Raw genomic sequence first — 12,904 nt, forward strand, 5'->3', positions numbered from 1 at the left:
TTCGGGTGCCAAGTCCCCGCACTATCATCTCAATAATTCATACTAAAAGATTATTTTTTCAATAAAAAATAAAACAATAATTTTGAAACCACGATTATTTATATGTAGCTTCTAATTTTCACTCCATGCCAATACCAGAAGAAATGCCCTGCATGCAATGCCAAATCAACTGGAGAATGAATAACAAGTATAGGATTTTTCCGCACCAGCGCATGACTGGCTGCTGAGATATCATCCCACATCACGCGCTGGCGCGCGATTGGCTCCTTGCTGATAACAAAACGTCTCGCGCTGGCACGTGATTGCCAGTCAATGTGTTAATTATGGAGGCATCTAATAGGTGGGCCACCATTGCTTCCTATGAAGGGGCAAACAATTTTTACATCCATGCCTTTCCAGGATTCGAACCCGGGCCCTTCGGTATTGCAGTGAGGCTCCCTTAACCACTATACCGTCTGGGCAGTACACTGTCAGACATATTTGTTAAAAAAGCACCTTCTACAAACAGTAATTGGAAGAGACATAATAAAAAAAATACATTTTACTCAAAAACAAACACGAGCAATAAACACGCAGTCATTTACTAAATTATTTGGAATACAACACCACAATGACCTTGACAGAGTGCGAAGGAGGAGACTATTTCAGAGAAGAGGGTGCAGGAATTGGAGTGGGGGATGTTTGACTTTTATTGTATGTCTTCCGTTTTCATTTACTGTTTGAAGTAGGTGCATTTTTGGTAGTAGTTTATAGTAGGTAATGATAGTATTTTGGAAGGGCATATAGATATGCCTGGTGCAGTAAACGTATCGGCTGAGCAAGGCATATTTATACACCTTCATGTGCCACAGATTGAAGACACAGAAATTACTAAAAAAAGTCAATATTTCCTTTTTCATATTATTTCATTGTTTGATTTAAAATGCAGTTTATTGAGATTATACATTTTTTGTTTTAATTATGTTTTTGATGCCATTTTACTGGGAAGGGCATTGGACGTAAATAGGAATGGTGAAAAAAAAAAAAAATCGCCAATTTTTGCCAAGGGGTACCCTGAAATATATTTTTAACACATTTTAAAAATGCAGTGTATAAAAAATTCACACCATTTTGAGAGATAATAAAAAGAAATGGCTTTTATAACTGAAACAGAAAATAAAAATCTAGTGATGCAATTTTCATTTACAAAAAACTTATTTTTACATGAAGGGGGAGGAAGGCAGAAAGGGGAGGAACAAAGAAAGAAAAAAAATCAAAGCTCAATCAACTTACCAAGAATGACCGTTAATATTTGTTTTCTTTTCTTTTATCAGCTTATCCAATTCACATAACAATGTACCAGTATTAGTCTGCTGACATAAGTTATCTAGATCAATCTGAACGCTGGACTTAAGTTGAGATTTAAATTGTTTATAAAATTCTCTTAAATTGCCACGACTTTTTTCATATAGTTCTGGATATCCTCTTTTAAACACAGAAAATCTGAAATAAGAGATTATCAGACATTGAAAATATAACATACAGAAATGTAGAATTGGCATAATTAAAAAGATATATAAAAGCAATTTCTTTTATTTTGGTACTTCTTTATCATAGCCACCCGAGAGAGAATGGCTAATCGACCAAAATATCTTGCTAAAATCTTGCCACATGAATTTAATATTAACATCATGTTACATTTTTCTCTTGCCATGTGTTCTTATAATAGCAATGTGTTTGATTTCTGCTAAGGTTTACAAACTTGCATTAATTTTTTTTTAAATATTCCTTGTTTTTATGTGTATAGAGGGTTAACAATCTTTCAATTACCAAATAAAGACATAAATAGTACATAATATTTTCAAGAAAGTGGTATTTTACCTGACAAACATGTATGCGAAAATGGCCACAACATGAAACTGTATGTTAATCATGAAACCATTTGGAGATGCAATGATAAAAAAAAAAGGGAGGGGAGCCTCAGTTTTTAAAACTGAACCATCAGTTTTAGAATATCGCTCATCACTGCTATTGGCGTTACATATTCTGGGGCAGAGGAGTTGATGTTGAGAGATAAGAATTTACATAAGCATTCCGGATTATCGTTCTACATCGCCAAATACCTGCCTATATGAAAATACTGTTAAGCAGGATAATATAACATTGTACCAATCTAGTACATTTCGTACGTTATCTATCGTACAAGTTCATTAATGTGTCATAGTCTGACACGTATGTTCACCTATGCTGTTAAAACCTAAGGATAAAAAAACACTGATTAAATCTTATATTTAATTTTTTAACTTGGTGCAGTTTATACTTCTGTAGCAGATAACTTCGGTTCTACACCTACCACTATGCACAACTCTCAAGGTTCTTCAAAAAACATCAAATCCTCAAATACAATAAATATAAATAAATTCGATTAAATTATACAAAGCGATGGTAAATTTTATGATCTTACATATTATAATCAATGGAAATGTAAAAACAATTATTTTTTACGAAATTGTTGAAAGCCTTTATCATGCAAATTAACGTTATATTTTTCACATATTTTTGTGGTCTTACCTGGACACTAAGTACATCACAGTTGTATTCTACTTACAAATATTATGTGGCCAATTTGGTCAAATTAAATTTCATTGGTCACATGCTTACTCATCTTTGTTGAAGTGATTATTCTACCAGATTTGGTAAGCACTCCAAATAGTTTGAGATTGTTCTGTGAAATGCCGCTGCAAAATTATAGTTGATCCATTGTGTCCTGTTGCTTGAAAACATACGATGGAGGAGCCATGCATTTTGAACTGAATACACCTGTATTTGAAACTTTAACATCAATTAAAAACATGGCAATCATGGTATTAAATAACATCAATAAAAAATATGGCAAGAGGAAACCACCATTTCTTTCCACGGAATCCAACGCGATAATTTGAAGTGTTATCATCTATTCGATCGGTACCTCCCATAAACTCCATGTATGTCATAATTATACGAGGCTGAGGCACTGCGATCTTCTGTTTCTAGCCAACCAGCGTTTGATTGAACCTAATGGATTTATTCCAGTACAGTTTGAAACTGTTTTAACAACACTGTTGTCTTTCCAGTGTACAATTATTACACCAGATGGCATGTCTTTCCTGTTATCGATAGTACCTCTTTCTTTTTTTCTCAGATTTTTAAGTTTCAACCACACTGTTTCCACGTACTTACAACTGCAAATCCAGAATTTGACAACTTAACAAACTTTATGGAAGTAAAGTAATTGTCTATTGCTATCGTAAATGGATATTTGCTTCATTTACGGTTAAGTATCTGAAATAATTGATCGAATTTTTTCAATAAACAACAGTTAAAATTTTCTTTTTTGTATACACAAAATAATATAAATTATATTTCCTTTTCAATAATATGCATAATCTGAAAAAAAAAATTACATTTCAAGAAAAAATTAAAAATTGATTTATTTGATAATTTTATGAATATATTTTCTGTACACACAAATATATTTTAGCAAATATTCAGTGGCATAGCTAGGATTCCAGCGTTCGGGGACAGCTGAAGAATTTGCGCCCCTTTCTATGTGCCAAGAATGGAAAACATTTCATTAAAAAATTTCGTAGCATCTATTTGGCACCGCCTGGATGCTGTGCCCAGGAACAGATGTCCCCTCTTGTTCCACCCTAGCTATGCCACTGCAAGTATTATAGAATTTAAATATTTTGTATACAGTAATAGTAATAACAGAGCAGATTTGAAGTATTATCACATAAAACATGTATATTTCAAATAAAAATGCGTTTAGGTTATTGATAAGACGGTAAAATCTTTTAGGCTTAATGCACTCACAAATGTCCAGTGTACCATAAACAGGACGCCAAAGATTAATTGCAATTAGACATAAATGATATTATTATTTTTGCAAAATAACTTTGCGGAAGTCTTTCATGATCTATTTTAAGCAAATCATTTTAAATTTTTTTTAGTTTTATGAATAAAAACTTAGCAAAAAGTACGTACTTCCTGTGGCTACCCGTGTTATGGTGATGCTGGAATGTTTTCTATAACTCTTTCTAAAATAATTTTAATATCCATCTAGTGGTTCCATATTTTACTAACAGTAAGAACAACCCTTAGGTGTATGAAAAATTGCTTTTGTAAAGGCTATATGCACTATAAGATTTTCTACACAGTAATTTCCAAGCGTCCCATATTTTTGCCACTGGGCATAAATGGGTTAAAATAAGTGTTTCAAACATATAAATTGAAAAACAGAATGAAAAAATTTATATGCATTATCCCAACATCCTATATATAAAATGATTTAAATATAAAATGCATGCAAAAGAAAACATATCTAAAAGTTTTAAATGTAGAAATTTATGAATATAAAAAATGTAATAAATAGATTATTTTAAATAGGTAATAATCATAATTATCAATATGAAGCCTTTCTAGTTTCTAAGAAACTTCTCTTTTTCTAACCAATATAAATTTTTTAAAAATAACTTTTTTACACTTATAGCAAGATTGTTTTTTCAAAGACAGCAAAAACTAAAAATAACAAACAAGGGGTGATTATAACTCCATTTCAAAAATTCTGAAAACTACTATGGAGTAAAAACCTGCCAATTTCAAATAATTAGAATATTAATGAGAAATATATACATACACACACATTTTAAAACAATTTTATTAGAAAAGCAAAAAATATAATTTTTTAAAATTTATTTATGTTTTGCAACATCATTTCATACAGTTGTCTACCTGTTGGACTAAATTTAGGTTTTTTTTTTTTTTCCCCAGGAGGAAAGAGGGAATGTTGCATTTACATTTTTCTTCACTTATCAACTGAATCATCCATATGATCAGCAAGACATTTTGATGTAGACAGTAAATTTTCACATAAGTCAGCTTTCCTTTCCTCCTGGAGAGATAGAAACCTGAGTTAAGGAATTAAGAGAAAAGCTGTTGTCTATATCAAAATGTCTTGCTGATTATACTGAACATTCCTCTCTTGGAAGGGGGTAGGATTTCACAGTTTCAGGAGGGGAAATGTAATCAGCCTTTAAATGTATATGTATTTTTCAAGTCTGGGAAAGAAGAGCAGGAATGATCTTCTCACGTGGATAAAAGTGATGCATGATGAAAAACTGGTTGAGAACTTCTACTTAAGCATAACATTAGAATTTGAAGTATAGATATTAACAGGTGTTAGGGATGACAAACTGCAAGAATGAAGATATTGATTCATGGCATGTAAAGAATTTTGATAAGCTATCCAGTTATTAAAAAATTATCCCTAAAATCTTTATCAATAGGGCCTTCAGCGGGTTCTTCTGACCCAAAAGCTTTGCACGTATTTTTATGTAATAGTAAATAATAATTCACATTTAGTGTAACATCTAGGCTATCAGCATTCAATCATGTTTTACATTCGATCATAATATCACCCATATCATTAAAGGAATTTTCAACAAGTCCATGCAGGCAAGTTAAAACGGATTTAGTCAGTTTTGTCAATATGGTATATTTCTGTTTTTCATCTTCTTTTAGCCTTAATACTTCAGCACAAAGTTTTACCATATCAGTTTTTTTTCCTACTTCTGTATTTGATTTCTATGAAACCTACTCAGAATATATCAATGAATGGAAGAAAAGTTTGGCAAATTCTGAAAAATTCAAGTGGGTTCCATTAAGGAAAACTGATCAGAAGGGGGTACAAAACAGCTTGATAAACTCATCACATCCACTATAACAGAAGAAACAAGTGCATTCAATTTATGGAACCTAAAAAAAATCTACATTAATGAATACATAGAACAAGAACGTTCTTGTATTGCAACACAGATTTTTTCCAAAAGTTGCATAAGATACATTCAAGAATTTTGTCATACTGTAGAGATCATTCCTTTACCTTCCAGGAAGTAATGTACCTATTCCTGTTATGAAAAGCGTATAGTCAAAGAAAAAATTTCGGTAAGCTGACAGATTATAAAAAACAAGTTGTGAGGCTAATAGTATGGTCTATAAGTCATGATAAACCATGTCCATTTTGTACTACCTGAATCTATTAATTTTTTTCTCAAGGAAATATGATTAACCTACATATAACATGCTTTCAAATACATTCTCTTAATTCTAATTTACCCGGATTCTTGATGAAATGAAAACTATGCCAAAAAGCCATTAATATATTTTTAGATCACATTTAACAAGTGATTCATTAAGCTTTTCATTTTGCATAATATACTAATAGTGCAATTACAATATTATAATTAGAATACTTTGATAAAAATATGCATACTTAACAGAATCCAAATATTTTTGGAGAGTGTAAGAGAGAGCGTTTTGAAAATAAGTCTTCAATCGGTCTTCGGCGGGCAAATCTAAAAGAACATTTTGCGAAATTCTAGAATCATCATTCCGACTTTTACTAGTTCCTTCACTATCACTATTTTTGCTAATTTTATCATCGTTCACAACTGTAAAGACATTTTGCGAAATTCTAGTATCATCATTCCGACTTTTACTAGTTCCTTCACTATCACTATTTTTGCTAACTTTATCATCGTTCACAACTGTAAAGGCACTTTGCGAAATTCTAGTATCGTCATTCCGACTTTTACTAATTCCTTCACTATCTTTGTTAACTATATCATCGTTCACAACGGTACTGGCATATGCCATTTTAATTTCACGAAGGGTCGAAACTATGATTCAAAAATGAAATTTCTTAAAGTTTTCGATTGAATTAATTTCTTTTTTCAAGACTGCTACTTTTACACAGTACACTTCGCTGATCAAATTTTTAAAATATACCGCTGATGGGTTTACATTTGTACTCAAGCGATCATTGGCTACGCTACGGCCAGCAGGTCACGAAACGGCGAGCATGCGCAGTATGATCCGCCGCTTCTATGACTGCCGTCTACCCCTGCTACTTGAATTACTCCAGACTGTCGACGTTTTTCGCCAATTTGGCATTATGCTGGTCGATTTTAGTAAGGAGGTCATCCATCCGACTGAAAGTGGAATTCTTAATTAGAATGTTTAATTTTTAATGGTTATGAGTGACTCTTTGTAGTCTAAAAATCTGCCGATTCTAAACCAAATCATATTTCGAATATTGCTATTGAAAAAAGAAAAACATTCGAAAGACAAAATGCACCTGCAGCGGCAGCGCCAAACAGGCGATACGGACTTAAAAACTGTACAGAAAAGCGCCAATTGGCGAAACAGTAAACCCGTTTGGCAAACCTACAGGCTGACGGAGAGAGAAGATTTTTCCCCGGCAGTCAAGTGGAACTACTTCAACAAAGGTGTGCGTCTCTGCTTCGCCGAGATATGTGAACTTGTGTACTCGCATCTGTACTGTGCTCTGAATTTCTTAAGCCGTTATAATGTACCTGGCAACTGTTACTTTTCCTTATTAAATTTGATTATTAATTGTAACATGTCTATCTTAACTAAGATTTCGGCTTTCCTAGTTAATGTTAGGGATATTTTCGTATGCACGTGTTACTCACACGTACATCATTGGTGACCCTGTCCCTCGCTCCTTCTGTTTCGATCCCTAATGACTATCTGTCTCAATCTTTGTTAAAAAACTAAAAATATGCCTTATTTTGATGCCAATGCTCTTCCTTATGACTGATAAAGGCTCCACCCTATTTATTTCCTCCTCATTTTATCGTACGGATTACACGTGGTTTATCACACTTAAGGAGGATTTACATGTATGTGGTCAATTTTTTTTAATTATCTGTGATTGGTCTTAATTATGTTTTTGTGATATGTTTTGCTCTAAAATTATAGTTTTAATTTAATTATTGATTGTTTACAATTGATTTTTGGGTAATATTAGTGCTCACACTTTTATTGAGATATTGAATGTCTTCATTATTTTATTCTAAATTGATACTGTTTTGATAAGGTATAGTGCAAAACATTAAGTTTACGATTTACGATATATTTATAATTGGCAACCATGCCAGGATCGGAAGGCCAAACCAACGAGGAATCGAATATGGCGGTTCAGGAGCCACAAATCTCACACGTGGCAGTTAAAATTCCCCCTTTATGGAAAAAAAATGTTAAACTTTGGTTTATTCAAGTTGAAAGTAACTTTGCTTTAGCGAAGATTAGTAGCGATAGTACAAAATACAACCACGTGGTTTCTTCGATAGACCCTGAAACTCTTTCCGCAGTATCAGATATTTTATTTAATCCCCCAGCGACGGCTAAATATGATGCCCTTAAAGCTAGGTTAATAGTAGAATTCTCAGATTCGGAAAGCGAGCAAATACGCAGACTTATTTCTGAATTGCATTTAGGGGACGACAAACCATCTCACTTATTGAGAAAAATGAGAGAATTAGGTGGAAACTGTATAACTGACGAATTTTTAAAATCATTATGGCTGCAAAGGTTACCTTCCGAGGTGCATGCCATTTTGTCAATAAGTTCGGAATCCTTAGACAATTTAGCAAAAATGGCTGATAAGATAGCTGAAGTGCGCACGCCAACGAACAACAGCGTGTTCGCGGTCCAGGCAGCTTCGGCGAGTTCCCCCGGAAACCCTAACGATTCTGGTGCCCCCCCTCGAGGAGCTTAAGGCCTTAAGGAGTGAAATCTCTGCCCTAAGTAAACAAGTTGAACGACTCTCCCGCGGAAAAACGAGGAATAATTTCCCCCGGGATCAACATAACAAAGCACGTAGTTTTTCGCGTGGGCATTCCCGAGAGCGTGTGAACAATTATTGTTATTTTCATTCGCGATTCGGTAATAATGCACGAAAATGTCGAGCACCTTGTTCCTTTTTTCAGAACACTTCGGCCCAGGAAAACTAGTAGTAGCGGCTGTCGATCGAAATTCATCGGCAGTCGCGCATTCATGTCGTTTACATGTTTACGATAACAGATTAAATTTAAACTTTTTGATTGATTCGGGCTCGGATGTTTCATGTGTGACACCGACTTCTAAGTTTAAGAAAATGCATCCTGATTCGCTTCAATTATTTGCCGCGAATAATTCCAGAATTTCTACGTATGGAACAAAATTGTTAACTGTGAATTTAGGACTTAGACGAAACTTTTCTTGGAAGTTTTTAATCGCCGATGTACCAGTGCCTATAATAGGAGCCGACTTTTTAAGGCATTTTGATCTTTTAATCGATTTAAAACGAGGTAGGCTTATCGATAATACTACGAAATTAACTCGTATTGGTTCTCTTTCCGACTCTAAAAATTATTTTTCGGTAAAGTTAATATCTGGTGATTCACCATATCACAGAATCTTGAAAGACTTTCCGGAAGTACTGAATTTAAAATCCGATTCGGGTAGAGTAAAGCATAGTACGGTTCATTACATCGAAACAAACGGTCCTCCTGTGCACAGTAAACCGCGTAGGTTAAGCCCTAAGTTATACGAAGCAGTAAAAAAAGAATTTCAATTTATGATCGATCAAGGTATTTGTAGACCATCAAAATCAGCATGGTCATCACCTCTTCATGTAGTTTCTAAAAATTCGGGCGACATACGGCCAGTAGGAGACTACCGAAAACTAAACGCGTGCATCGAACCCGACAGATACCCTATCCCGCATTTACAAGACTTTAATAATACGCTTAGCGGAAAGACAATTTTTTCAAAAATTGATATCGTTCGGGCATATCATCATATACCAGTCCTTCCAGATCATATACCGAAAACTGCAGTTTGCATCCCATTTGGTCTTTTCGAATTTCCGTTTTTAAATTTCGGACTGTGCGGAGCAGCTCAAACCTTTCAAAGGTTTATGAACGAAATTCTTGGAGATCTAAAATTCGCCTACGTCTACTTAGATGATATTTTGATATTTAGTGATACGGAAGCTGAGCATAAATCTCACCTACGTACTGTTTTTGAAAGATTAACTTCATATGGATTGACAATTAACGCTTCGAAATGTGTTTCGGCGTTCCGGAAATATCTTTTTTAGGCCATATAATCAATAAAGATGGTACCAAGCCTCTGACGAACAAAGTGGAACCGATACTTAACTACCCACTTCCTAAAACGGTAAAAGATTTGCAGAGATTTTTAGGATTTTTAAATTTTTACCGTCGATTTTTACCCAACGTAGCCCAGAATCAAATACATTTAACTTCGTATTTAAAAGGGGCTAAGAAAAATGATAAGACAATCCTGAATTTATCTGAGGAAGCGCGGAGTGAATTTCAAAAGTGCAAACAGCTAATCGCTAATGCTGTTCTTTTGGCACACCCGAAGAAAGATGCCCAGTTGGTTTTACAGGTTGATGCGTCAGACTTCGCGATCGGTGGAACGCTATCACAAATAGTTGATAGAAATTTACAGCCTCTCGCATTTTTCTCACGAAAGCTTTCGCAGGCGGAAAGGAACTATAGTGCGTATGATCGAGAGCTATTGGCAGCTTATGCTGCTATTAGGCATTTTAAGCATATGTTGGAAGCACGGAATTTTTCTTTAATCACCGATCACAAACCGCTCACGTATGCATTCCGACAGCGTTTGGATAAGTGTTCACCTCGTCAGGCTAGGCAGTTAGACTTTATCTCACAATTCACCACTGAAATTCACCATATAAAAGGTTCGGAGAATATCGCTGCTGACGTACTTTCGCGTATAGAAGCAATAAGCATGCCTAACCCTATCGACTATGAGGAAATCGCTAAAATGCAAGAAATCGACCCAGAATTACAAACATTGCTTAAAGAGTCAAAAGTTCTACATCTCAAAAAAGTTACCTTACCGAATTGTAGCTTACCGATATATTGCAATGTGTCAACAGGCAACGCCCGTCCTTACATTCCTCCGGCATTCTGTGAGAAAGTTTTTGCCACCTTGCACAATTTGTCTCACCCCGGCATTCGCGCATCAACAAAGTTAGTATGTTCACGGTTTGTTTGGTCTTCCATCCGCAAAGATTGCGCGAAATGGGCACGGCAGTGCATTCCGTGCCAGAAAGCAAAAGTAAGCAGGCATACTAGAACCCCGTTAATGAAGTTTCCAGACCAATCACAGAGGTTTGATCACGTCCACCTTGACCTTGTTGGTCCCCTACCTCCTTCTCAAAATAATTATTACTGTCTAACTATGATAGATAGATTTACTAGATTGCCCGAAGCAGTACCCATACCAGACATAACAGCACGCACAGTAGCACAGGCTTTCTATGACCACTGGATTACTCGATTTGGTTGTCCGACTGTTATTACTACCGACCAAGGGCGACAGTTTGAAAGCGGCTTATTTCGAGCCCTTTCCCAATTATTGGGAATCAAGAGGATCAGGACGTCTCCGTACCACCCACAGGCGAATGGACTGATCGAGGAATTCTACCGTCCTTTGAAAGCTGCCTTAAAAGCGCACGATACCAGTGACTGGGTGGCTGCCCTTCCAACGCTGCTCTCAAAGAGGACATAGGAGCAACCACTTCTGAACTGGTGTATGGAAAGACTATCCGTCTCCCAGGAGAATTTTTCAATCCGACACCTCCGGATGCGTCCCCCAAACAGTTTGTGGAGGATTTAAAATCTCACTTTGCCAGTGTCCGCCCGACCACGACTTCTAGCCACGGCCAGCGAACATGTTTCATTCATCCACGCCTTCACAAGTCCACATATGTGTTTGTTCGACACGACGGAGTTAGAAAACCACTTCAAACTCCTTATGATGGACCATTTAAGGTGCTAGAAAGACGAGATAAAACGTTTGATCTCGAAATAAAAGGGACTAAGCAAACGATCTCCATAGATAGACTGAAACCCGCTTTTGTAACCATGGACTCTTCTCAAGTTGCTTCCAAGAGTGTGAAAAAAACTTCGGACATTTGTATCACCCGTTCTGGACGATTAATCCGAACCCCGCATCGGTATGTCACATTTCGTTGACACTGAGGAGGGAGTATGCAGCAGCAGCGCCAAACAGGCGATACGGACTTAAAAACTGTACAGAAAAGCGCCAATTGGCGAAACAGTAAACCCGTTTGGCAAACCTACAGGCTGACGGAGAGAGAAGATTTTTCCCCGGCAGTCAAGTGGAACTACTTCAACAAAGGTGTGCGTCTCTGCTTCGCCGAGATATGTGAACTTGTGTACTCGCATCTGTACTGTGCTCTGAATTTCTTAAGCCGTTATAATGTACCTGGCAACTGTTACTTTTCCTTATTAAATTTGATTATTAATTGTAACATGTCTATCTTAACTAAGATTTCGGCTTTCCTAGTTAATGTTAGGGATATTTTCGTATGCACGTGTTACTCACACGTATATCACACCTTTGTATCTGGTAAAAAAAGATGTAATAAGGTATAATATTAATCACATGAGGGAGTAATGGTCAAAATAAAAAATATAATCAGATAAAAACGAAATAAATATGCTTTGCCTTAAAAATTTGTGTTGGAGAAAAATTTGGTGTTATGATAAATTAAAACATGGGATTGTAACTAGGGATTTTTATTTCGAATGAATGTACAAATTAGTTTCTCAATGTCTTTGACACAAAAAATTACATCATTGTATCAAAATGCATAGCCTGTTTATTTCAGTTAAATTAATGTTAAAAATGACCCCACAAGATGCTGATTTAACTTCAAAATTATAATGCTACTCATAGAACAATTATATACAGTCAAAAGTCGTTAATCCGGACTCGTCGGGACTTCGGCGATTCCGAATTATCGATTTTTCCCCATTATAGATCATCAGTTTAAATCTGGTAAGATGGCATGCAGAAATTATAAAATTAAAAATATGAAACCGTAATTTATGAAATAAAGAACAATTATGTTCTAAAGGGTATCAAAATTTACAAAAAAAAAAGCTTAATATTTATTTGTTTACTTTATTAAACATTTCTTTCAATGTAAGTTGTTTAAGTTGCTTCGTTTTAT

General features: G+C 35.3%; 1 protein-coding gene across 2 annotated transcripts in view; it reads right to left on the bottom strand.

Annotated features, from left to right (window-relative positions):
* Positions 1-6,987, bottom strand: part of LOC118192850 (uncharacterized) — a 31,495-nt gene extending 24,508 nt beyond the window's left edge. Inside the window, exons 1-2 of one of the 2 annotated variants that reach the window (XM_035363875.2) lie at positions 6,293-6,987; positions 1,273-1,482 (exon numbers count right to left, since the gene is read on the bottom strand). In XM_035363875.2, the coding sequence (XP_035219766.1) occupies positions 1,273-1,482; positions 6,293-6,675 (593 nt within the window). In that variant the 5' untranslated portion in view covers positions 6,676-6,987. Of the gene's footprint in view, positions 1-1,272; positions 1,483-2,550; positions 2,894-6,292 lie in introns of those variants that run through there. The other variant, XM_035363882.2, reaches the window with a different exon arrangement.
* Between the last annotated feature and the right edge of the window lie 5,917 nt (positions 6,988-12,904).

The sequence above is a fragment of the Stegodyphus dumicola genome, chromosome 10, assembly GCF_044657685.1.
Source record: "Stegodyphus dumicola isolate Sdum_Otavi_A_Nest chromosome 10, ASM4465768v1".
Classification (NCBI taxonomy): Eukaryota; Metazoa; Arthropoda; class Arachnida; order Araneae; family Eresidae; genus Stegodyphus; species Stegodyphus dumicola.